General features: G+C 38.5%; 1 protein-coding gene across 1 annotated transcript; it reads right to left on the reverse strand.

The window, feature by feature from the left end:
- Positions 1 to 1,572: 1,572 nt before the first annotated feature.
- LOC123507261 (probable E3 ubiquitin-protein ligase MGRN1) lies at positions 1,573 to 27,078 on the reverse strand. Its single transcript, XM_045260024.1, has 15 exons — positions 26,794 to 27,078; positions 23,455 to 23,573; positions 22,484 to 22,722; positions 20,217 to 20,401; positions 19,422 to 19,570; positions 19,073 to 19,200; positions 18,849 to 18,960; positions 16,939 to 17,114; positions 16,255 to 16,378; positions 15,947 to 16,135; positions 15,511 to 15,546; positions 14,384 to 14,527; positions 14,174 to 14,326; positions 13,503 to 13,541; positions 1,573 to 7,819 (listed from the first exon to the last, which is right to left on the reverse strand). Exons 1-15 carry the CDS (start codon positions 26,879 to 26,881, stop codon positions 7,601 to 7,603), a joined length of 2,100 nt encoding a protein of 699 aa, XP_045115959.1. The 5' UTR covers positions 26,882 to 27,078; the 3' UTR covers positions 1,573 to 7,600.
- Positions 27,079 to 27,563: the final 485 nt, after the last annotated feature.

Genomic DNA, 27,563 nt, shown 5'->3' on the forward strand with positions numbered 1-27,563 from the left:
GATTTTCTGTAATTTACTTTGTGTTGCTGTTTGGTAAGACCAGCCAAGATACAAGAATTGCATTGGATATGATATAATCTGAGTAATGTAAGTAATTTATTGTCGTTAGACTAAACTTCTGTGCATTCAGTTTATTCTACACCAGAAATGTGATCAGAATGCTGTTGAAGAAATGTTATTGTTATCTAAGGTGGTATAGCAAAACTTACTTTTACAAGATTGGGACGGATACGTACATTGATCATTAGATGCAATATCAGAAGTGCATATCTCTGGATCAGTCTTAATGATTATTGAAGTTTGCTTAAAAAATCCTCCATGAAGAGGAGCTTTGCTTCAATGTAGATCTTGCCCGAGTATTAAAGATGTGATTGTGCTGCACGTAATGTGAATCACAAGTAATGGTAGGTGTAAGTCAGTGCAATATTTTCAGTTCATTTCAGCTCTAAAACTTCACATTTTGCATGATTGTTAGGAATGTACTAATTACAGTATTCTGTTTCAGGTCTGCAGGTCAAGGAACGAAAGTAAAGTAATGCAAACACTTCTAGTTGTATAGTTGGTGAGGTATTGTCACTTCACATTTACTATACAAAATATTTTCTTGCACCCTACAGATGGTGTGAAGTTAGGTTTTAAAAAGATGCTTATGCAATCCTCAATCTTACCTTCATAGTCTCTCTCTCTCTCTCTCTCTCTCTCTCTCTCTCTCTCTCTCTCTCTCTCTCTCTCTCTCTCTCTCTCTCTCTCTCTCTCTCCAATCAAAGCTGACTTGTGGGAATAGACAAGTCGCACATCACTTCCTATTTTTATTTTTATCACTCAGGCAATTAATGAATGACTTGAACTTTTTAGCCTCATGGGAGGAAGTAAAGGAATGAAATTTTTAGTCTGACCAATCTTGATGTTCTCATCAGCAGTATTGTGTAAAACCTTTACAAATTTTTATATTTGAGTCAGATATGTTATAAGTTTTAATACAGGCTAGGTAACTTGTCAGTCATGTTAGGATGTCTGGCTCAGCTTCTTTGGCACATGTATTTGTGTATCCAGTGGGGATTTCTATGGCTCATTATTAAAATATAGGTTATGTCTCATTATAAATGTGAAAATAATCAGTGATATAATGTTGCAATATTACTATTAGCAGTGTTGGATGAGGCCCGACTTGTCCAGCATATATAACAGGGTGCAGGTGCTGCCATTTTACAGTATAATAGAGCTAAACATACTATTTCTCTTAGGATTGAGATTGTCTTTATAATTATTACATAAGCAAGGGTCTTTATAATTATTACATAAGCAATGGTATCTCAAGTTAGTGTCAAGATAGAAACACAGACTCCTCCATTCATAGAGAGAGTTTTGGATAGGAGTTAGAATGCCAATGTTGAATAATAATCAGTTAGTATTTTGAGACAGCTATTCGGAAATGTATACTTGTAATGGCAGAATTTTTACCATCTTGTTTGTATTGCAACCTGGTAAATTCTTATAGGTACAAGCCTGACTTCACAATTCTATGGTTTCTCAAGATATTCAGTGCTATTGCATGGAAAGAAAAACATATGATAAGGTTATAGTATTTATTACCCATGTCTTATAATAGTTTTAACATGAGCTCAAAACAAGTGTCTCCCTTCCCACCCTTAATTTCATCATGCTCACTTGGTAACTTACAAAAATACACGAGTATGCACAAAAGATGATGAAGTGTTCACGAGGATGAATCCAGAGGAATGAATAAGAACATAATTTTTTACTTAAAACATGCAATAACTAGAATGAAATCAAAAGAAAATGCATACAACGAAAGTGTAAGAATGTAGGATGTAAATTGGATGGTAAATAGATAGTGTTTGGGTCTTGCATGTACATTGGTGGAACGAAGTTGAAATAATGTGTAGCGTGTTGGCTCCATTACCTTCTACCAACTGTAGCCAATCTTGTCTCTTAGCCATTGGTGTTCACTGCAATGCATGATCAATATGTTTAGATTCACACCTTTAAGATAAGAGAGGGTGATGAGTCAATATGAAGTTATCTGAGGCCTAGATCTAACTGGCTGTATTGGTGAAGAGGCATCAGTAGAGCAGACAGTGCAGGTGACTGCACACATGCATTGGAAAAATGAATCAAGTCTATTAGAATAGAGGACAATAACATACATCTTGGGAAGCCTCTTAAAACTTGGAGATTTTCATGTTTGGAGGATTATCTGGAAATACTAAAAATACTGTATGGAATAGTTTTGAAAGTGGCAATGCACAAAAGAATGAGGTACTGATAGAGGTAATTCTATATATCCCAGATACAGTTTTCATTTCAATAGGAGCTGGACACTTTATTAATTTTTGTAAGCTTCCACTACCACAACAGCAGATTTTTACTTCCATTTGTGTAACAAATCCTATAGAAAATTACTGGTCATGTCATCTTAGGAGGAAATTAAAAGAATTTCATCCTGGCATGACTTCACTGCATCCCTGAGTTTTGTGCCGCTGACTTGTATCATCCTTATCTCAGTGTGCCTTGTGGCTAGGTTGAGAGCAGTGATCTGCAGCAACTTTTTTCTGTATATTATTGACTTATTATTGCACAGTAAGAACTTGTGATTATATATTATTTGCTTGTATGGCAAACACTAGTGTAATCATCTGAAACTGTTAGGAAGATCATGAGCCTCAAGGAAGCACACCTTTCTGTTACAGAAACAACTGAACAGCTGGCAAAATCCAGGACAAGTCAAGTGTTGATCACAGCATTTCAGAAAGTAAGGAAATTGTGATAGGTCTAAATTTAAAATGGGTCTTGGGTGCCCCTGGAAACAAAATGTGCATTGGATTCTGATATAAAGACCACAGGTTGCTTTGAGATGGCAATAGTCCTCCGTGGTGCCAGAACTTTTATTTTAGTTTCAGATATGCCATTCCTTTCTATATGAATTGTGGCTAACACTTAACTTGTCCTGAACATTGCCAACTGTTCACTTATTTCACAAACTCAATGCTCATGATCTGCATAATAGTCTCAGATAAAGTGCTCTTTCATTTTAGCCAATTAACACACAAAGGATCCTCACAAGATGTTATTGTACAATAATAAATCAGGATGTGGAAAAATTTGCGGTAGGTTACTGCTCTCCAATATGTGCCAAGGCATGCCGAGAAGGAAGCTGTGATACAGCGGCACAAAGATGAGGGATGCAGAGACGTCATGGAAGACGCTGTGGCTGAAATAGTTCATGATCTTGTTGCCATAAATAATGGATCCTCCAATCAGGAAGTACAATACTTTTGACTAGACTATGAAATCCCACATTGTAAATCCCCAATTACATTTTAATTTCAGAAGGGCAACTGTACATCCATTGGCAATGTTCACAAATGCTTTCGTGTAGCATTAGTGTACCAAATACTTTATCACTGAATGAAAATAGTAGTTTTATGTACAAAGTCTATTTGATTCACTAATGCTTTAGAAGTTTAGAGCATGCTGCCTCATCTGTTCAATGTACCATAAATTAAGAAATCAACTTCTGCCCTAATGTTAGACTTTCAGTAGGCTGAACTGACTATTACATTTTCAGAGGGACTGGGCAAAACTGACAATACAGCACCCTATCATGTTGTTATATTTGATGCCTTGCACCCCAATTAAGTATCTCCTGGTCCCAGAGAGGCACATACTGATTTCTTTTAGAAATTGTGAACACTGCAACACATTAGCAGTTAAGTCACCCCTTCCCTGCATTCTTAATAACAGTACCTCCAAATGTACCACAATAATTTGTGCAAACATGAATGAGAATATTCTTTCGACATGTACCCTATGCCCTAATTTAAAGTCACACTTTTTATCACTAATAATCTGAACTTTACATGCATTGAAAGTATTGTGCCATCTCTATTTAGCAACAAAACCTCCATATCTCCTTACCAACATGGCAAAAAGTTTATTATGATACAGAATGGGGTGTGAGAATATCGTCTTATTTTCATGTGGAGTTTACCTGTTGGTCTTCGAAGACTTCTTACATAGTTTTGGGTTGACAATAAAAGAACCAAGGGAAATTAATGTAAAAAGTAACAAAATCTTAAGAATGGAGTTGAGGCATGAGGAAGATCACACGAGTTAGATAAATGACAGAGGCACGTCAGAAGATGGTAAAGTCCAAGAAGGGGATTAGATTCCAGGAATGGATAAGAGATGCTTACCGTCGCAGCAGACCAAAGGAACAACATTCCAAGGAAATACAGTGGAGACTCAATACTTAAACATCTAAATACTCAAACTTTTCAATACTTGAATGCAAAAGTTCGATTTCATATTTGAAAAAATATCTGATGGTTGAACATCGACACACGGGTGTTGTAAACAAAGGCTCCCTGGCATACCCCCTTTCCCCCTCTGCCAGTTGTGACTTGTGCTGCCGGTTATGAAAATAACATTCTTGTGCATTCTATCTGTAGTCTCATTTATAAACAACATTAACACCAAAGGCTTATTAGTGGTGAAAATGTCTGGTAATCAAACGGTTGCACATTTGCTCATATACAAAGCTCTGTCATCTCCCTTCTCGCAGCCGTCACTGTTCTGACACCGTATTATTGGTAATACTGGTGTATCGGGTACTGGTGTGCATCCCTAGTCATGCCATGTCTTGGGAAAAACAACATTCTTCTGCGTTGTCAATAGTATTTCATGTAGAAACTTTGGATGGCACCAAAGAGGCTTATTAGTGATGAAAATAAGGAATTTACTGAGTGCAAGTGTTAGTGAGCCACAGCCCTCCACTAGTGGTTTTACAGGAATCACACCAGGAGAAAAGTGATTACATTTTCGTGGATAAAATTGGTTTTGCTAAGATTAGAATTAATTTAAAGGTATCACTAGTTGAACTTTTTAATACTCGAACAGCCATTTGGAACAAATTAAGTGAGTCTCCACTGTAGTTTCAGGCAAACTTGTGTGGCCATATTTCACATTACAGCTGATATGTGCTATGCATATATATTCCCATTCAAGTAATTAATGCATGAGAACTCATGACTGAATAAAAAAATTTATGGTTTTGTTATATATGGTGGTCATCATGTCAATACATAAAGGACCAATTGTTTCTGCTCACTTTGGTAGATTGAGTGCTACCTAAACAATGGTGGTGGTCACCCTAATAAAATAAATAAATTATTTAATGGAGTCCAATCAAAACTCTACAAACTTGGACTCCAATCCCTCAACTTGTTAAAAAGCTTGGAACGGAAGTTCTTATTACACAACTAAATAAAAAATTTAGATATCTAAAGCAAATACAGAAACTAGTAAAAACGTAAAATGTTTGCAAAATGTTTATGCTAATTACTTTTTGTTACTTGTTATTGTGAATAATCCCAGAGTTCTACTCTAAGGCATATTCACCACACTGCCACCAAGAGGCCAGGCACCTATGGCCACACTATCACAGCTTACACTGGAAATAGGTCATGCTGAGCACACTTGTGTTACTTTATACGAAGACTGAGTGCTCAAAGTTGAGATATGACTTGTTCTCTTGGCCTGTGACCTCTTTAAGAATTGTGGTGCAGCACAGCAGCCTTGTACTTGAGAAGACATCACTCTAAAAAAGACAAGAGATGATGAAGAGTGGCCTGCACTAGCTGTTAGTGTCTCTCCTTGAAAGACACAGTGATTCAAGTCTGGCATTTGCTGGAGAGACAAGTGAGCTATGACAATTGATCTCAAAACCCTGGACATGACTGGCCAGGAGGGGGATTTCATAGTATGGCCTGATACTTAAGCATCAAGCTACAGCCAGCCAATGACCTCTTACAGCTTTCTTTCTGCTGTTCTCAGTTCATATACACACTACCATGGAGGCAAGAATGACCACCATATGGAGCATTATGAACCTTTCCACAGTTGTAAAAGTACTTTGCAATGTGATACTGCACATTTACAGTAATTGCAAATGTAGGTGCTCTACAGAAGAGGTGCCCACCAATATGAAGCAATTCACTGTCATTCTAAAATTAAGCAAATGGAAGCATTTTTAACGCATAACAAATAGACACAGATGGGGTTTGTGCTTTGAGATAATGCCTGACTGTTTCACATATACAGTGGAAATTGTAAGTAAGGCCTGCAGGTGGAAGACATTTCTTCGAGAAATGCCTCTGGAATTACCACCACCTCAAACATATATGCTAACTCAATACCTCATACATTTCATGAAGATAATCACAGAATAATCAGATCTAAGGGTTCTGAACAGGTAACTTGTTTAACCTTATAAACATACTTGACAAACACAACCCAAGAAACACATGGCTAATCTATCAAATGCACCTTAATTCTAACCTTCCTCCTGGAGTGACAATCACTTCCAGATTAAATTTAAAGTATTTTGTATGAATGCTGTGAGGAGACAGCCTGCTCCCATCTTCAATGCCAAATGTTGACAAGTTTAGAGAAGTGATAATGTGACCTACTTTGATGTTTCTTTGAAGAACAGTAATTGTATTCACTGTTTCAATCAAAGAAAATACTTCATCAAGACAAATACTGTGGATATATATATATATATATATATATATATATATATATATATATATATATATATATATATATATATATATATATATATAAACTGAATATAGAAGTTTTCTTTTATAAACAAAACATGAAATGCCGAGATTACACTAATTTAATTATTATTATGGCCTGTTCAAGCCATTAGGACAGTTACCTTAGCATGAATTTTTTTCTCCATGTACAATTTTGTTTGAGAACAATTCCTTAAAATTATAACAAAATTTAAGATAGCTAAATCAACTCAGGAGATGAACATTAATCTGGAGACTGGAGATTGGTTTTTGTTGTGGCTGAGCAGACACAGATTGGCCCATGTTCCTCAGTGAGTCAAGAAGCTGTGATCAGAGAGGAAGATATTCTGAGAGAAAGATCTTCAGAATTACCTGTATATTAATTATTAACACTGCACTAGACTTTGTGATGTGCAGATTCTTGGTCTTGACTTGGAGTCATCAACTATTAGTATCCTGAGACTTAAAATTACACAGCATTCTTTTACACATCATAGGCCATGGCATTGGTCTGTCGCTGTATGCACAAGTCAGCCCAACAATTCTAAGCCGAAGTAACCGACTAAAGACTTTACAAGGACATAAGTAATTTATCTTAGCACCCCTTTGAGATTAGGAGACTGACTAGAAGAAAGCAGCATGATTAGGACTGAAGAATGAAGTGTTAACTTGTACAACAGCAAGCAAGGACTACTTCCCTTTAATCTCCATTGTTCCTCTTCCTTACAAGTAAGTTTATGTCACACCTTGTGTTCAGAAAATATCCTTAATTGAATTATGAAAGTAAAATATAACAACAATATGAGGCAACTAAAACTAGATCCTCCCAATTAAAGAATGTAAAACGAGAGAGAGAGAGAGAGAGAGAGAGAGAGAGAGAGAGAGAGAGAGAGAGAGAGAGAGAGAGAGAGAGAGAGAGAGAGAGAGAGAGAGAGTCAAATCTGCTCCAATGTTCTCAGTCAAGTGGAGAACATGCAACCACAGCCTTCCCTGTCTCACACAATGCTGGCAGAGGAAGTGTGGGCAGGGTGGGAGAGCAGCGCCCGTGTGGAGGAGGCAGAGCTGACTGAGGCATCTGAGGACCTGCTGATGGCTGAGGCATTGCTGAGTGGTGTGCCAGGCAGGGAGAGAGAGTCACTCTGTTGCGTCAAATTCAGCACTGCTCCACTCGGCGAGGATGGTGCTGATTGCTGACTCCGGCCTGCACGAATTCTCTGCAAGAAGAAAAGTCATCACCAGTGAATCCTAAATGAACTACAGAATTCCATTAGAGAGTCAGACAAGACTACAAATCTTGAAGAAAAAATTACCTCCAGTAACATTTATGATAAACTTGCATGAAGAATTGATATATTCAACAATTAAACTTAAAATGAAAATGAAGAATTAATGGATTTAACCACAGAAATTACAATAAAAGATACTTCAATAAAATTCAAGATAGGTGTAATGAAACATTTACAAGATAAAGAATGTATGTGTGGGCAATAATCATAATAAATGTGCAGTGTTGCAAACATATTCACACTTGCACCCAGTGTCCCAGAAAATTCAGGGTGTGTCCGTGGCTGAAGAATATCAAAGCTAAATATCTAGTGTGAAGCAGATGTGCTGGAACACTCCAGTGACACCTTGCAGAAGACAACCACCACCACCACCACACCAAGAAGATATGCACTTCGAGTAGACTGACGAAAAGAAATCTACACATCATACCACAACATGCATCTGCTAGCACCAAGGAACATGTACAGTCAGTCAGTGTGGAAGACATTTCCTCAAAGTAAGTTCCTACAACAATGTTTTCCACAATTGTGCTCAATGTCTTTATAATATCTAGTTCATATGGTCATTATAAATGTAGCCAACAAAACATAAGGCTTATTATTTCATTTAATATTTGCTGAGGTTTTTCAAGAAATATTTTGTAGACTACGCATTTTTCTGTACGATACAACACATTAATATATACTAACATTATGACTGCACAATAGAGCTTTAGGCTATCAATAATTAAAGTTTTTGGTAGCAAAGATACCGTGAAGTGATGTAAGACAAGTAAATGGTGGCCTGACCTATGGCAAGCTATCTACTGAATACCTAGATATTACCTTTATTCTCATTTCCTAATGAAAGATTAATTAATTATTACAGTGCAGTGCAGCATCTATAAAACATGACAAATTAAATGGAAAATGACATAATAAATGCAAATCTGGGTGAAATAAATGTTTCCTTTTCTTGTAAGCTATATCCTTCATCACTGACCATCTCCACTCCTTCAAGTGTATTTGTCACTGTTTAACAAGATCAGTTCTGATACAGATCATACATGTTCAGTTTGAGATAAATTAATGCAATAAAATATGTATTGAGATGGTGAATTCATTTCACTGCATCAATTAGATATCAGTGTCTTAAATATATAACAAGATGCTCTTATCCCTGACTGAAATAAAGGAAGATTTACACCAATATGCATGGTTCTACAGGTATCAGACTGATGAGAAGCAAGATGTGCAGAGGTGTCCAGCAGTGCCATGGTGGAGAGAATGAGAAATAGAAACAATATATAGGTGGCTATTGAGAACACCATGAAATCTATGGAAGATAACAGTATTTACATGACAACAAGGAAGTAATGTGCATGTACAATGACACCACCCAAGATGCATGCACACACACACACACACACGCCGTCGCCGAGAGAGGACGGCTCGTCTCCGGCTATGGACGGGAAGAGGAGAAACTACCTATGGTGTTTTACAGGGCCCAGGTATCTCTGTGTTAATGTCCTATTAATGTCCTACTGTCGCAAAGTGTAGAAAGTGGGCCATTTTCAAGCGGGATATGGAGAGTGGTCCCTGAGCGGAGAGTGTGGGCGGTGATTGTTTTGGCCATAATCAGCTGACGATAACAATCATGGCGTCCACGCCTCGACAAGCCCGGGACTTTGAAGGGTTCGTGACCACTCCAAGAGGATTGGAGAAATTAGACATGGATGCAAGAATTCAGGCATTAGAAAGTAAGTTCCTAAACATTTTACCCATAGAAGAAAAACTAGATAGAATCATAGTGGAGAATGATTCCTTCCAAAAAGAGATCTATTTGTTAACAATAGAGAACAAAGAGCTATTGAGGGAAAAGTGGAAATGGAGAAAGAAAACCAACAACTAAGGAAACAATGTGACGAGATGAAGGCTAAACTCCTAGAAATGGAGAAGAAAATATCTGAAGGGAACTTGAGGAAGGAGGAATGCCTTTAACCTAATTGATGCCAGGATGAAAGAAGTGAACCATGAACATCAGGAGGTACAAAGGTCCTTTAGGGAGATAGTGAAAAAGCAGGAAGAGGAAAATAAAGTGATTACACAGAGTGAAATGGTAAAGGCACTAAAGGAAAATGAGTATGTGGTGAGAGATATTGCTGAAAAGAAAAAATGCGTGATCATAACAGGATTGAGAGAGGAAACTAACAGGAACTGGCAGGATAGGAGGGATAAGGAAAATGACAGGATTAAGTCTTTACTGAATAAGATCTCAGTAGAGGAAGAGTGCCTATATGCTGAGGTAGAAGAAAGTGTGAGACTAGGAGCTTTTGAGGAAGGCAAGAATAGACCATTAAAATTGAAATTAAAGTCTCAGGTGGCAGCTGAGGCCTTGCTGAGGAGGGCTTGGAAACTTAAGGACTCTGAGGAAACCAAAACAATTTACATAAGAAGAAATATGTCACAGGATGAACGAATGAAAATGAAAGAGCTTGTAACTGAAGTGAGAGAGAGGAATGACGAAAGAACAGAGGAGGAAAAGACCAAGTTTTTTTGGAGGATGAGAAATGGGAGGCTAAAGAAGTGGTGGATAAAACAGACGGAATAGACATTACATGGAAGAAAGAGACTAGGAATGGAATTCAAGTGACTTACATGAATATAGATGGATTTCTGTCTAAGAGGCTAGAATGTATGGATTACCTAAGAAATAATGAACCGGACATAATGTGTGTGGTGGAAACAAAGCTAAGGCCCGAAATAAAGCTAGATTGGTTTGTTGTAAAACACTACAAAGTATGGAGAAATGATAGAAAAAATAAAGGAGGTGGTGGTATAATGGTTCTTACTAAGGAAGATCTGATAGTGAAGGAGGTGAACTATAGTAAGAGAAATGAGGAAGTGATAAGTATGCTTATAACAGATGGTAAGAGGGACATTAATATTATAACAGTATACATACCACCCAGAACCAGTGCTTGGGAATATGAACAGTATCAAATGGTGATGAGAAATACTCTAGACAGAATGAAGCAAGAACTCATCAGAAAGGATAGAGTGATGATAGTCGGGGACTTTAATTGTAAAGAAATAGTGTGGGAAGACTACGAAGTGGTGAACGGTGGTGAGTGGGCAGAGGAATTGTTAAATGTAGCAACAAATAACTTGATGACACAGTGGGTGAGATCACCAACAAGGTGCAGGGGACAAGATGTTGCAGCAAGGTTGGATTTGGTATTTACCAGGGCATCTCTAAAAGAGGAAATTGAACATGAATGTCCCTTGGGGAAAAGCGATCATGATGTCCTAAGCTTTGAGCTGGATACGGAATTAAGCACGAATAAGATTGTGGAACAGGGAGGAAAAATTAAATTATATTAGGGCAAATTATAACCATATAAGGGAGTTCTTTAATGAAATTGACTGGTCCGTGGTATACCAGGAAAGGGATATGCAATTGAAATACGATAAATTTATGGATTTATATAACTCTGCTGTGAAAAGTTTGTGCCATATCACAGAAAGAGGACTTTAAATAATAAACAGTGGTTTAATAGAAATTGTGAAGAAGCAAAAAAGAACAAAGAAAAGGCATGGAAGAAACTTAAGAAAAACAGTGATGTATTATCAAGAGAAGTTTACAAAACAGCAAGGAATAGATATGTTGAAGTAAGGAGAACAGCACAAAAGGAATATGAACAGAGGGTGGTGGAAAACTGTGATAGTGACCCTAAAATGTTTTACAAATTCATAAATGGAAAACTAAATATAAGGGAGGCAATAGAAAAAGTAAAAGTTGGGGAAGAAGTATATGAGGATGCTAGAGATATAGCTGAAATTTTGAACGACAACTTTTGCAAAGTGTTTACAAAGGAGGAGCATTTTATGGGAGGAAGGCCTACGGAAATAAAGCAAATGCAGGACATCATGGTTACTAAGGAAGATGTAAGGAAAATTATAAGCAATCTGGATATTAATAAATCAATGGGGCCTGATGGCATATCTGGGAGGTTGCTAAAAGAATGTAAGGATCAATTGTTGAACCCCATATTTGATATTGTGGAAACCTCCATACGAACAGGAATAGTCCCGAAAGAGTGGAAAAGAGCTGACATTGTGCCTATATATAAGAATGGTAGTAGAATGGAACCGCTAAATTATAGACCAGTATCGTTGACTAGTATATTGTGCAAGGTATGTGAAGAAGTAATTAAAGCTAAGTGGAGTGAGTATCTAGAAAGTGAAAACATTCTGAGTGAAAGGCAGTTTGGTTTCAGAAAAGGAAGATCGTGCGTATCCAATTTATTATGTTTTTATTCAAGAGTGACTGACATACTACAACATAGAGAGGGATGGGTGGATGCTATCTACCTGGACTTGAGAAAGGCCTTTGATAAAGTACCACACAATAGACTGATGTGGAAACTAAAGAAGATTGGAGGAGTAAATGATAAACTAGCAAAATGGATGGAAAATTACTTAGTGGGAAGAGAAATGAGAACAGTGGTGAGAGGAAGGAAGTCCGAGTGGAAGAAGGTAACCAGTGGAGTTCCACAAGGGTCAGTGCTTGGTCCCATCATGTTTTTGATTTATGTTAATGATATGCCAGTAGGAATTGACAGTTACATGAACATGTTTTGGACGATACTAAAATTATGAGGAGAGTAAAGAATGTGGAAGATTGTAACAAGTTACAGGAAGATCTTGATAAAATATATGAGTGGAGTAAAGAGTGGCAGATGGAATTTAATATAAACAAGAGCCATGTTATGAAAATGGGAAGAAGTAGATACAGACCAAACAGGGATTACAGGCTGGGTGATGAGAAAATTAAAGAGACCAATGAGGAGAAAGACTTAGGAGTAACGTGCAAAACACTTTGTCACCGGAGAAACACATTAACAAGATATTTTGGAAAACATATAACATGCTTCAAAATATTGGCCTTGCATTCCACTACCTAGATGAAGGAATGATGAAGAAGATATTATGTACCTTAATAAGACCCCAGTTAGAATATGCAGCTTGTGTCTGGTCACCGCATATGAAGAAAAATGTGAAGAAGGTGGAAAGGGTACAGAGGCTGGCAACAAGGATGGTACCAGGACTCAGGGAGTTAGACTATGAGGAAAGACTGAGGAAACTGGGGCTGACCACATTAGAAGAGAGAAGAACAAGAGGAGACATGATAACTATGTATAAATTGGTGAACAAGATTGACATATTGGACAGAGAGTTGATAAAGGTGACCACAAGTAATCATCTCCGGGGACATGGAAAAAATTAATAAAAGACATCTGTCTAAATGACGTGAGAAAATACAGTTTCCCGCATCGTAGTATTGATAAGTGGAATAAACTGAGCAGTGATGTCGTTGACGTGGTGTGTGTCAATCAGATGAAAGAGAGATATGACAGGAGTGGACAAGGAGACAGGACACAGAGAGCTTAGCTTGGGCCCTGTAATACACAAATAGGTAAATACACACACACACACACACACACACACACACACACACACACACACACACACACACACACACACACCAATCTTACTACAACACTATCAGAGAGCTTGGGAGAGAAGAGGGCTATGAGGTCTACAGGCCACAATCAGCAGCGGTCATCACCTCCTCACTATCCGGGATTTCCTGTTCCCTCTCCTGGTCCTGGGTGTTGGGGAGAGGAGGGGCCTCGGTTACTGGTCTACAAACACTCGCCACTGTCTGGGGGACTGATCAAACACCAAAAAAACACCATACGCAGGGTGGCATACAGAGACACCATGGTGTACGCAATAAGTAGTTTGTGAAGGAGCCTCCCATTTATTGATATCATGGCTAATGGAAGAGTGAAAATATGACTTAAACATTATCAATTTCACTCAGGGCTTCTTTTCATATAATGACTCAATAGAGCAGTTCTCCCAGAAGGTGTGGTGGTGGCAGAATAGTGCCAAGTAACAAAACTAAAATGTAAGTAAGGTTTAGTTTCACACATTTGCTGATGCCATACATCCCAATGTTACACCACTTTATATTTATCATTCAATTCATATGTTTTCAGCCTAAAAGATCAACAGTTTATTCCTGTTCAATCTGATGATCTTCCTCAAGGTAACCACACTAATGGTGCATGCACTCAGACACTGCCTCCCTACACACAAAACTATCTTGTTTGAAAGTAAATTTCTCTTCTCTACAACTTACAAAGAAGGATGACTGGACTGAAATATTTGATTAGACTGGAAACAAGAGATGACATGTTTTTATATGGGAAGTATCAAGTGATCAGGACTCACCTTTCTGGAGGTGAGTGTGGGGGAGGGTGTGGAGGGGGAAGGGGGACAATGCAGCTCTTCCTCCACTCCACTTGAGTCGAATTCCACATTCCCTCCCTCCCCTTCCCTTCCACATGCCCCTTCCTCCTGTGCCTCCTGCTCCTCTTCTTCCTCCTCCTCCTCCTCCTCCTCCTCTTCCTCCCCCTCCTCCTCCTCTTCTTCCTCCTCACCCTCCTCCTCCTCAGCCTGTGGAGCTCTCAGGTCGGGCTGCATGTCTTCCATGGCCAGTCTCGGATGACGCTCTCGCTCTGCCCCAAAGTTTGTCTCCAGTCGGTCTTCATCCAAGAGGCTGCGAGTCTCTGCTGGGTCCACCACCTGGTCAGGGTGAATGGCTTCAGTTATCACTACATACAAGTTTCTACCATCTAATACTTATCCTTATTTAAACAAATTCTTAATTTGTGGAATTGTGAACAAGTAACTAAAAAAATAAAAAGGGGGATTTATTACATAAAGCATTTTTTTGTCAAGTAGGAGGGGAAGCAGCCAAGGACAACAAAAACTGTGCTTAAAGAAAGAATCACTGAGGTGCCAGTACCCAAACAGGGTCAAAAGAGTTGCCAAATGTATGGGAATATCTTAAAACCTCCCTATAAAATTAATTTGTCATAGGTAGCTGGAAATACAGAAGCATACAAGGAGTTAGAGTTTACTAGAGGAAGGGATGAATGATTGAGAATACTTGCATTAGAAAGGTGGACAGAACAGGGGTAAAAGAATAATGAAAGTCTTGTACAGCAAAACACAACAGTTATCATGCAGCTAACAAGATCAGAAGAACAGTTGGCATGAAAATAGTGGTAGAAGATAGTAAGAAATGTAACATTGTGGCAATGAAAGAGAGGCTGAAGACAGTCAGTCTGAAGAGAACAGATAATAAGGCAAAGAGCTTTTTATTCCACCCTATCTTAAAGAGCTGCATGAATGGAATCCCCCCATATACTTGTGAAGCATATACTCCATACATGGACAGATAAGGCCCCTATACTGTCTGCAGTTGGGAGAGTGAGAAAAACTAGCAGAAATACCTCAGAATGCCTAACTTCATAAAAACTGTTTTAGCAAAAGATGACATGTGAAGTTTCCAGTTTAGATTATAAGGACAGACTGAGGATGTTAAATGTACAAGAGAAGGACAACTGAGTGTCATTGAAGAAGAGGGCATAGTTGTATGGAAGACTGTGTCAAGTTGATAGATAGATGGAGGAATAGTGTTCAAGGCATTGAACAATATTAAGTTGTCTCTGCCCCAATCATAAATCTTAGAGAGATTCAAAGTCAGGCATTCTGTGGCTTCCCTGCATGAATTGTTTTCTTGCTGAAGGTTTGATTATCTGGAAAAAAAAGAAAAAAAGTGCAGGGTGGTATCATCAGTATAGGAGCAGGTAGGACAAGAAGTTTGGTTTATACGATCATTGATGAATAATAGAAAGAGTAAATGATAGGACAGAACCAAGAAGAAAACCACTATCAACAGATTTAGAAGAACAGAGGAGGTCATAAAAGAACTGTCAGAAAGGAAACTTGTTATAAAATTGGCCGTATTGGCAAGGATAAAGTGACGCACATGAAATGTGCACTGTGCCTATGATGTGGGTAGTGAGTTATGAACCAAATGTAAACTAGAGATGTGGATGAATCTTTTTGTCTTTCATGCTAAGTTTCAGGGACATGCATGCCTGATAGTAATGTGTTTTCACTGAGGAATCTATATATCATTATTATTGGACGCACCTCCAAGCTGTGTGGTCCCCCAAGCTCATTCACCACTTTCACACTGTCCTTGGAACCAAACTGCTGCTTGTCCCTCAGGTGTTTCTGGCTCGCCTTCTTCTTGGTGGGTGGCCGAGGGCTGCTTGCCGGGGGAGCATCACCCTTGGACAAATCCTCCGACTCCTGCGCCAAAAGGACTGACATGCGCATCTGCATAATGGGAGTGGGTGAGTGTGGGAGAGAGCATGAGAAAGAAGGGAAAGATGGATGGGAGGAAGCAGCATGAATCAGAAGCAGCAGGTATGGCCAATATCAACACTCCAGCTCACCTCTGGCATCCCAACACTCTGGGTAGTGCTGTCGCAAGCGCTGGGCGGCCGCTCAGTCTGGGTAGTGGAGTCCTCCAGTGTGCCGGCGCCTGCCCGCACCCCTAACCCCTCCATGAAGCACCTGCTGATCGAAGTAAGAGAGCCAAGATAAAGAAAGTTGTTGTGAACCAAAGAGAAGTGTCGTTATGATAAAAACAAGAATACTTTGATATCTATGAAATTAAAATCCATAAAAAGAAGCTTAGGTAATGGAAAAATACACAAAAACCTTTCATACTATAGAACTTTCAATAAGTCTTTTTGTCACCAGATTAAAAGTACACCATTGCATCTATGAAATGAATGTATGTCTGTCACCAGCACCATTAGTTTTCATTCAGAATCTTCCATTCAACCACCAAATAAAATTATATGAACAGGTAATGTAACATCAAAACTCATATTAAAAATGCGCTACTCTCATCAAGGCCATTTTCGAAGGCCACAGAGATGATTAACCGAGTTTATAGAGGATTCGTCCTGTTAATAATCTAGAAATTATGTTAATCTGTCACTAACCCTGCAAAAACAACCTTAAAACTGGTGTAACTTCGACCAGTCTTTGAAAATAGTGGTGATGTGGTACACAAGTCTACTGGAATATGGTCACAACACTTGAATGAGAGTCTGAGGAGGGATAAGTACCTGGAGGCCTCAGTGCGTGGAAGAACCTCAGCTGGGGTGTCGGTGGCGTTCTGGGGCAGTTGCACATACAGATCATGGGCATTGGGAGCTGAGGGTTGCTGGGGTGCTGCAGATGGCCCATTGAGGGCCTCTATAAGTGGCACTGCCTCATACCCAGGTGGGATATTCTCACCTCCCTGCCAAGGACAACAAGCATTGGTGGTGGTGATGAATGTTTGTTCTTGACTAATTGTATTTTTTAAGGATTGAGTCATGCTCACAATGTCCCGTCTTTCAGAGTTTCCTAATTTGTCATACTATATTTATCTTTAATGTTACGAATGCTCTTTGCATGTACAATTTTGTCAGTTATTCAATTTTATTAGATAATTCATGTGTGTGTATGTGTGTGTGTGATCATAATTTGTCTGTAGAGACTAAGCTATAACCAATATAATGTTAAATTATGCATACATGATAAGTTATTATATTCAATAAGACAAAAAGCAATACAAGTTACAACACACTGCAGACTGAGAGATCAAAACTCTTAATTAACAGAGGCTACAACAATAAAAATAACCCACACAAACTGTCTCTACCTAGCAGAGAATTGGAGACCTACCTTTCCTGATTCTATGCTCAGCCTATTTACCCACAAAGCCAAATCAATGTTTCAAAGTCAACAAAAATAACGTCCACAAAAGAATCACTATGCTTACTCAACTACCATTGATCAAAAATAAAGAATATCAAATCAGTTGATCAACACTTGACACTCTTCCTGAAGTATTTAATCAAGGAGAAGAGGAAAAGAAACGGTAGAGAGATGTAGTTTCTAAAAGAGAAAAAAGCAATGAAGGTATACCATTTTAGATCTTGGTATTTAGATTTTTTTGGATGTAAATTGCAAAAGTGAGCAATTCAAATCATCACAATAGCAGTAACACATTCCCTACCCCAGTCCAATCCCAGTGCAAGGAGTCGAGTTCTTCAGCGTCAGTCATCAACTTAACTACCACAAAGGGTTGAGTCTCTCTCTACAGACAAGAATAAGAGACAAGAATGAATGCCAATGAGAGGGAAAGTTACCCAGAAGCCAAGATGACCAGTGCAAGAAGATGCATTCTGTGTCTCAGCAAAATTAGATGCAATCCAGGTGATACATGCACTACACACAAAAAAAAAGCCAGAATGCATGCTATCTTTCTTATCAACATACAACAGCTAGAATTCTGGAAACTTCAAAATAACATGCAATTATTATAAGCAAAACATGTATCTCTATAAAACTCCATCATATAGGAATATGGATGTTAGACCTTTATCACATAGGAATATGGATGTTAGAAAAATGCACATGATTTCTACTCCCCAAAAACAGAACTTAAAAGCTGGAGCATATTATAAGTAAAGCTGGACTGTTAATATCTATTGCTACAAACAATTTAGAAGTGAATGTTATAAAGGATTGCTGCATACCAGGTTTAAATATATGTATGTAGTTACTTATAGCCTGTATGTAATGTTGCATTGCAACAAATTACATCTAATTTCTAACATCTATACACAACCAGAGTCAAAAACCATTTGTGTTTACCTAGCCTGAGAAAATAGACACAAAGAGCAGCATACTAATGTTTACAAAAATACGGGCAAGTACAAATATAGATTTAAACAACCATGAAATACAGAAATCTTAAACACTTCCTAATATAAACAAAAAATCTTTAAATTCTACAAAGCTGCATGACAATACTTACCAAGATAAAACTGTGGGCCAACAAAAGGCAAGTAGGAAAAGCTTCCATGCAAATTACTAAAGTGAATTTACAAAAAAATGTAAACAATCCCAGAAAAGTTTTACCTCACTCTAGTCAAGAAGGTTAGTAATGTTAAGAAATGTGAAGTAGGAGAAGTGTGAGTCTCACCTCTGTGGTGGACTGTGCATTGGTGGCAGACCCTGACAGTTTCTGTAGGGCCTTGATCTGCAGCAGGGCACGGAAAGGAGCTCGGCAGATGGGACAGTTACTGGCCTGGTATCTGGTAAAGAGTTGAAGGATGTCTCAAGGTTACAAAATGAACAAAAGTTGGCATAAGTGGTTCAGAACTCCTGATGCACTTACATCAATTTAATTATCCTTGAGCACCCTACCTGAGCGAATCAGCACAACAGTTGCAGAGGCATAAGTGTCGGCAAGGCAGGATGAGAGTGTCACGCAGGTCACACATGCAGATGACACACTCAGCACCGTTGTCCTCAGTGTCATCCTCTGTTGAAACCTGAAGCAACAAGACAATGATGTCTAAGAATCAGGAACACGGTAGAAAAAACTATGGATACAGTGTATTAACTTTTTCACTGTTATCTAACAAATCTTCCCTTACTTAGGCATATAAATACTTTCATCTTCAGGATATTTCAATAATCAAAGTGAAAAAAAATTAAATTCAAAGAGTAATACTGTCTCATTAGATTTCACTGTACAAACTGAAGTCTCTACCTTATCAGCATTCTTGTTTTCTATGCCATAAATTTCCTGCAGGAGGTAAGAGAGGCCATCTACAAACAGTTTCTGCTTAAGAGGTTTGAGTGCAAAGCCATCTGAGTGCTTCTCCACCACTGCAAAGGTGGCATGGGACTGTCTGGGCTCTGCAACATAAGGATCAGACAATACTGACACAATTGTAGTATAATTTCAATGTACTGTATATTTATCTACATACCAGACTGCCAATCCCACAAATACATACACACATCACTCACTCTTAGCCTTGTTGGCTCCTGCCAAAAGGAATAACTTAGTAGGCCATCCTACTATATCTACTAATTAAAATGAAAAAGCTTAATTTTATCTAAATTTATCTTTTTCCTCCTTATCACATAATCAGCATGTTGTTCAACAATTTCAACATTTAATGCCTCAACCTTCTTTTCCTTCATTCTTCATACAACATTGCTATAAGATCTCCCTTGCCACATCCTGACTGTTGTAGTGACCAGAACTACAGAGATCCCCAAAAATTAACTTGGGCCACAACCCTAAAAATCACCTAGGAATGACCATTATTGTCCTGATGTCTAAGACACTATTCTTTACTCTTCCTTTCCAGCATCTGATCTCTGATAGTGAACTTGTTTTCAATTCACATAAGTAGGTCTGACGGTTTCATGTGTAGCTTCCCGTATTTTTTTATCTTTTATTTATTTTTACCGTGTTTTTCTATCATTGTCCAATTTGCCACTTAAATAACTACCTGCTATCTCACCACGTCCCTTTACTTTGTGCCACACTCACCTTCCCCCTCCTCTGCCACACAGTAGATCACAATGGGCAGCATCTCCCGGTCAAAGCTGTACACCAAGTCCTCCTCAGGGTATAGTGAAGGGTCAAACACATGGCACACTTGGGAAAACTGCTGATTGGCGCCACGCTTGTAGTGGTAAGTCTCTGAGTTCATTGACGGATCCCGTGGTGTGTATCTGAGATGGAGAGAGGCTGTGGTAACTTGAACGCCCATAAGTATAAGGGCATAAACTCAAAAAACGGAAGTCACAATGTAAAACTGAGTTGTGTTCCTTAGTAATCATTTATAACCTTGAAGATCTGTAAGTCAAGATGAACTTGGTAACTTCAACTGCCCCAAGAATAACACTACAGTGGAACCTTAAGTTACAAGCAGTTCGACCTAAGAGTAATCCGGGATATAAGCTGTCGCTCAGTCAGTTTTCTGCTTTGATTTGCAAGCTAAAACTTGAGTTACGAGCGAGATCCAGATACGTTGCTGCTTTTTGGTGTAGCGACGCCAAACATCCAACGCATTCATTTAAAAAATTTTCACCATGTAAGTGTTAATTGTGTTGTGCTAGCATTCTGAGCTTTTGATGCAGTTAAATAACCAAATTTCTTTTGTCCGGCCATTGGTCCCAAGCAAGTAGCACTATGTAATGACATGCCTAACTCAGATCCAAAACATTCTGCAAAAGAGCATGAAACAAACCTCCTTGAACACCCATTTTGTGAAATGCCCTGCAGATAAAAATGTCAATGAAGAAGATTAAGTTAATCAAAAGTGGAAAAAAAAAAATAAATAAATAAACTCAGCAATAAAGTGTAGGACTGAGTGGAACAAGTAAGTTCATCAATTAAACAAAAGTTTATGGCCAACAAAAGTAACTGAAAAAACAAAACAAACTCATCCCATCTTCACCTACCTCCTCCATCAACACTTAATCCCTGTAGAGGTAAACAATGTTGTAAACAAATCTCTGCGGCCTCTATTCTCTCTCTCCTCTTGCCTACTTAAAATTTTATTTATTCTATAAATAATATCTACAGTGTCTAGTTTAGGGTCATCAATCTCCTCTGCAATTAATAGAGGTGGACAGTTATTTCTATGGGCTCCAGTTGATCGACAGTCCTAATTAAGGGGGGAGGGGGCAAGATGAAGGGGTTTAATCATAACCTTTTGTAGAACACACTCCTGACCTCTGAGATAAATATACTTTTATAAAAACAGCTTATATATTGATATTCTTTTTTGCTAAGTTTTAGTGTGTCTTTATACAAAATTTGTAATTTGTAAGTACCTTTTTCATACCTAAAAACATGAAAAAAATTGGATGTTTTTGGGGAAGGCTGGAATGGATTAATAGCATTTCAGTTAATTTCAATGGCAAGTTTTGTTAGAATAACAAGGAAATTGAGATATGAGTTCCATCACAGAATGAATTACTTGTATTTCAAGGTACCACTGTTCATACTCAACATAACTGAAGCACAATGTACAAATGAGTTATTTCCTTTAGTAACCATCAATAATCTTGAAAATCTTTGTCTTTTATGTAATAGGAAGAATTACCAAGGGCAAAAAATGAATATTAGAAAAAAAGACCCACTTGAATTGTAGTCTTCATAAAAGAATCAGAAGAATTAATAAAAATTCAGGAACAAATGCCTCAACACCTCTCTCTTAAAAGAAGTTAAGTCATAGGGAGATGGAAATACTGTATAGAACAAGGCAGGGAGTTCCAGAGTTTACCAGTGAAAGGTATGAATAATTAAGAATACTGGTTAACTCTTGTACTAGAAGGTTGGACAGAATAGGGGTGAGAGGAAGAAGAAAGCCTTGTGCAGCAAGGCCGAAGGGGACGGAGGCATACAGTTAGTAAGATCAATGGAGCAGTCAGCATGAAAATAGCAATAAAAGAGAGAAAGGGATGCAACATTTCAGTGGTGAGAAAGAGGCCGAAGACAGTCAGTCAGAGGAAGGGAGTTGATGAGGCGAAACACTTTTGATTCCATCTTATCTAATAAAGCTGTATGAATGGAATCCCACCAAACATGTGAAGAGTACTCCATACAAAGACGGATAAGGCCCTTGTACAGAGTTAGCAGTTGGAGGGGTGAGAAAAACTGTCAGAGACACCACAGAATGCCTAACTTCATAGAAGCTGTTTTAGCAAGAGATGAGAATGAATGTAATGAATTAGTATACATATAGCATTCCACAACCACCATCACCATCCCAAGTCCAGCACCCCACCCTCTCACTGTACACTCACATCATCCCACTGGTGGTAACCTCCTCCGTGCAGAAGTACATGATGGTAATGGCGCACCGAACATCACAGTCAAAGGTGAACTCAATGTTGAACCTGGATGGATGGGAGCCTTCATCCGGCCCTTTGAGTGTGGCTGAGTCATCTGGGGCTCGGACGAAGCGTAGACTCTCCTTCCTGATATTGATCAGTGCCTTGAGGGTCTTGCTGGGCTCGTTGGCTGTTGGTGCCGGGTAAGGGAACTACAACAAAGGCTGCTGTTAGTTACTGGTATGTACGTTCTCTAATTTTTGCTTTTTTTTTTTTTATCTCATATTTCATTTGACTGTACTGAAGTGCCTGATAATGCCTGTGACCTTTGAAAATGGTCATGATAAAAAAAAAAAATGTCCAATAATACAAGCCTCTGTTACCTAGCATCTCTTACTGAGTGCAGTACATGAATTTTGAAAGTTTGTATGGAGCACAGTGAATAAATCCAATAACTTTGACATCAAAGACATTTTCTAAGCTAGTTCATGACTCAATGCCACCTACTGTTGTCGTTTCCTTCATATTTCCTTTTACTGCTATTTGAAATACCACATAATCACAAACTATGGAGACTTCTTCTTTCCTCCTACTGCCTTGCTATTAAATACTATAGTGGCTAGAGACTGCAAAACTCATTCATCTCATTCTTGTTTTCTTTCTTATAGGTGTTTGTTGAGATATGACAAGTGCTTTTAGTGCTGTCAATAGTACTCACAAACTTGTCTTAAACCTTTAATTTTTCTTTTACAGCAGCTATCATGCATCACAATGGCCATAAACTGGTTAACCAATTTATTTAATCTTATTTTCTTTTCTTGTAAGTGCTTAAAAAGACATATGCAGTACTTCCAGTGTTGCACATTATCATACATTGTAGTGAAAGTGTTTACTCTATAAGAATGAATATTTTTAGCATCAAAAAAAGAAAAAGTTCAACTCACCGGAGCAGGACGTGAGCCTAAGAAGTTGACATCCATGTTCTCCCCAAAAAGATACATTTCAGGCTGAGCCGTCTCAAAGCGCTCACCCCCCATGATGAAGTGGCTGCTGAAGTAGTTTCCTGAACATGAGAATTTATTTATCAATGCACAGTAACTTAGAGGGGCACATGGTAATGATACAAAGGAAAGAAAGGAAGGCCAGTCACTTACAGAGGTACACTGGAGTCAGGTGGAGTCATCTAATATCAACTGATGATGGTTTGAAGGCTCTTTGCCAACTGAAACAAACTTCAAGCTCTGGTCCTGATAGTCTTTTCTTGCTTATCTAAAAAAAAATGTGCCCCTATTTTGAGTTTGCCCTTATTTCTTATCTTCAGTAAGAGCATTTCTTCAATGAAGGTTCCTTCTCTGTGAAAGGTCACACATGTGCTCTCTTTGTTTAAGAAAGGACTGCACTCTAATCCTGATAATTACAAACCCATCACCTAGACTTCAACCTGTTATAAAATTCTTGAAAAGATATCTCCAGAATTTATGAATATTTTCATAGTCACTTGTTGCTCTCTGACTTCAAATTTAGCTTCTCTGTTGTTGATCAGTTATTGGCATGATTTTTTTTTTTTTTTGTAAAATCTTGGATATTAATGTTACAGTACACATTCTTTATTTTGACTACACTACAGCCTTTGATGTAGTTGATAATAAGCTATTGAATACCAAATTGTCCCATCTTGGTTTTGTTAACCTTTTTATTAGGATGGATAAAATATTTTTCACTGATTTTAAGTTGAAGACAGTTAATGAGGGTTTCTGTAGTTATTTTGTGGATAACCTTGTTGTATTCCACAGGGGTTAGTACTTGGACATATGCTTTTCCTTATATTCAATAACCATGTGACTGCTAGTCTTAGTTTAAAATATGCTGTTTGCAGATGATCTTGAAATATTCTAAGCTTTTCCTACTGATTTCACAGATAAGTTTTAATAGTTACAGTGCCATTTGTGTCCTACAGGATGATGTTTCCTTACTTTACCATAGAAGTAGATCTTGAGCCTTTATTTTTCTGTGGCTAAATGTGCTCAGATTTGGTTTCACACATTTTATTATGTACTGCAGCCATGGTAGACGGCCAATGTTCTTCTCCTAAATCTATTAACAGTGGTATTCTTCAGGGGTCTGCCCTGTCACCCATTCTCTTACTTAACCCAACTTCTTGCCCTATCCACTCTTACACTGATGATACCACCCTACGTATATCTTTCCACGTCCTTCAGAGATGACCAACCCTTCAGGAAGTCAACAGATCATGCAAGGATGCCACAGAAAGCCTGACTTCTGATCTTTCTTAGATTTCCGATTGGGGCAGAGAAAACAGTAGTGTTCAATGCCTCAAAACTCAATTCCTCCATCTATCATCTCGACACAACCTTCCAGACAACTATTCCCTCTTCTTCAACGACACTCAACTGTCTCGCTCTACTGCACTGAATATCCTCAGTCTGTCTTTTACTCATAATCTACACTGTAAACTTCACATCTCATCTCTTGCTAAAACAGCTTCTATGAACTTAGGTGCTCTGAGGTGTCTCTGCCAGTTTTTCTTGCCCATCCAACTGCTAACTCTGTACAAGGGCTTTATTCATCCTTGTATGGAGTACTCTTCACATATTTGGGGAGTTCCACTCACACAGTTTCATTACATAAGACTGAATCAAAAGCTTTTCGTCTCATCAACTCCCCTTCTCTAATTGACTGTCTTCAGCCTCTTTCTCACCGCTGAAATGCTGCATCTCTTACTATCTTTTATTATTATTTTCATACTAATTGCTCTACTGATCTTGCTAACAGTATGTCTTTCGTCCTCCTGCAGCCTCGCCCCTCTCACCCCTATTCTGTCCAACTCTCTAAAGCAAGAGTTAACCAGCACTCTCAATCATTCATACCTTCTTCCTCTGGTAAACTCTGAAACTCCCTGCCTGCTTCTGTATTTCCATCTCCCTACGATTAGACTTCTTTTAAGAGGGAGGTTTCAAGAGATTTGTCCCAGACTTTTGGCTAACTCTATTTGAATCTTTAAGGGAACTGGCTTTCTAAATGAGCCTTTTTTTAATATTTTATTGCCCTTAGCTAGCTTCCCCCTTGCATAAAAAAAAAAAAAAAAAAAAAAATATGGGGGTGTATTTCATTGGTAAGAGCCCTATTCCTCCTAATAAGTGTGGGTTATGATGAAACATTATCTAGATTGGATTTGTTCTCATGCAGAGGCTGTCTATTCTGACCTGACATAATCCTGGTGTGGAAAATTTCACATGATCATTGCCCTCATTTAGGTGTTTTATTTGAATTTAGTAATGCTGACAGAACTCATAGACAGAGCCAAAAAAATCCCATATCCAACTGTAACACTTTTTTTAATGTGGATAATAAATCATTGGAATTCTCTTCCTGACTATATTGTTTATGCTTCCTCTGTCCAAGTTTTTAAGTATAATACAAGACTTTCATTTGGCTGTTCTTTTTTGAGTACTATTAATTTGCTTTTTGTCTTTTTGCATTTCTGTATTACATCCGTTATTAGCCAAGCTTTTGTTGTTCTCTGCCATTGTCTGTTTCTCACTGAGGATGCAAACGGGCCTGGTGGGGTATCCAATATCATTATCAAAGTAAAGACCAAGGGACAAAACACTGCACACACACACACACATCACGTACCTCACATGCTAGTTGTTGTTCTGCCATGCATTATTAATCATTGTGTAAGGAGAAGAAGGTTACAAACTAGCTGAAAACACTGTGTCCTACAGATACACGTATAATGTTACCTTCCTTTAGTTTAGGCAATTCATCTTATATACACATCTCTACAACACATAACTATAATATTGAGGGTTTGTGTACAGAGAAAGTCACAAACCAGCTGATGACACTGTATATACCTTAGACAGACAGGGCTAATGTTAACCAACACTAGTTTAACCAATGCATCTTCCTCTACAACGACAGCAACACAACACTAGACAAGGTTTCAAGATATCTGTCAAATTAAGATGACCATTTTGACTACACTCTTAGGAGATGGCACCTCCAGTTGGGCTTTTCTCCCTCCAAAACCCATTTATTCATTAATAAACAAACAAACAAACATTAAATAACATTCAACACTTAAAAACAAGCATACAAAACTATCCTCAACAAAATAAACTGAAAAACACTGACATAAGTTTTTTTCACCCCAACAAACTGGTGCTCATCCCGAGAGAGAGAGAGGTAAGGTCGAGATTCCTATAAGGCCACCAATTTCCTGAGGCTGAGTACCTGATGACCCTGGCACTACTGACCTGACTTGGGCGGGTATCTGTATGCATGGTTGACCCCAATGTCCACCTCCTCCACCCCTGCACTCTGTCTGCTTGCTAGGGCGCCCATGGTGGTGTTTGGACACTCCTTACAGCACTCCCTCAGCCTCCACGGGGCACTTCAGGCTCCATACAGGCAGGGGCTCTGCTGGAAAGGAAGCAGCTTGTCTAATCTGCCAGTGTCGTGATGTCCTGTGTTTTTTGTGGAGGAGGGAGAGGGAGGGACTGGGAACGGGAAGGGGAGGGCCACCTGTAGTCCTGTACCACTACCCCTGGCAGACCACCTCCCCACTAGTCACCACTAAAGAGAAAACGAACAGGGTATTCTATAGTAAAATTAACCAGACCACAAGAACAGAACTGTATGAAGACATTGGGGATGAAAAACGATATATAAGTGATTCAACAACAATAACAAGTTAATAAGACGAGAAGGACAAGTGGGGATTCTATAGTAAGTAGATAAAACTATAAGAGGAAAGAAGTTACAAGAAGGCATAACGGATTAAGAAACATTCCTCTATGAATTGAAACATGAATATTTTTCTTTATACTTGAATAAAACAAATCGATGCCGCAACGAAACGAGGTAAAAAGCAACCTGGCTGCCGTTCATCAAAATGTAAAGAAAAAAAGTAAAAGATCAAGAGAGAGAGAGAGAGAGAGAGAGAGAGAGAGAGAGAGAGAGAGAGAAATGGTCATCCTCTTTCAAGTGACAATGTTTTAATTACTACCGTCTTGTTCCCCTACAG

Source organism: Portunus trituberculatus, chromosome 21 (genome assembly GCF_017591435.1).
Source record: "Portunus trituberculatus isolate SZX2019 chromosome 21, ASM1759143v1, whole genome shotgun sequence".
Lineage (NCBI taxonomy): Eukaryota > Metazoa > Arthropoda > Malacostraca > Decapoda > Portunidae > Portunus > Portunus trituberculatus.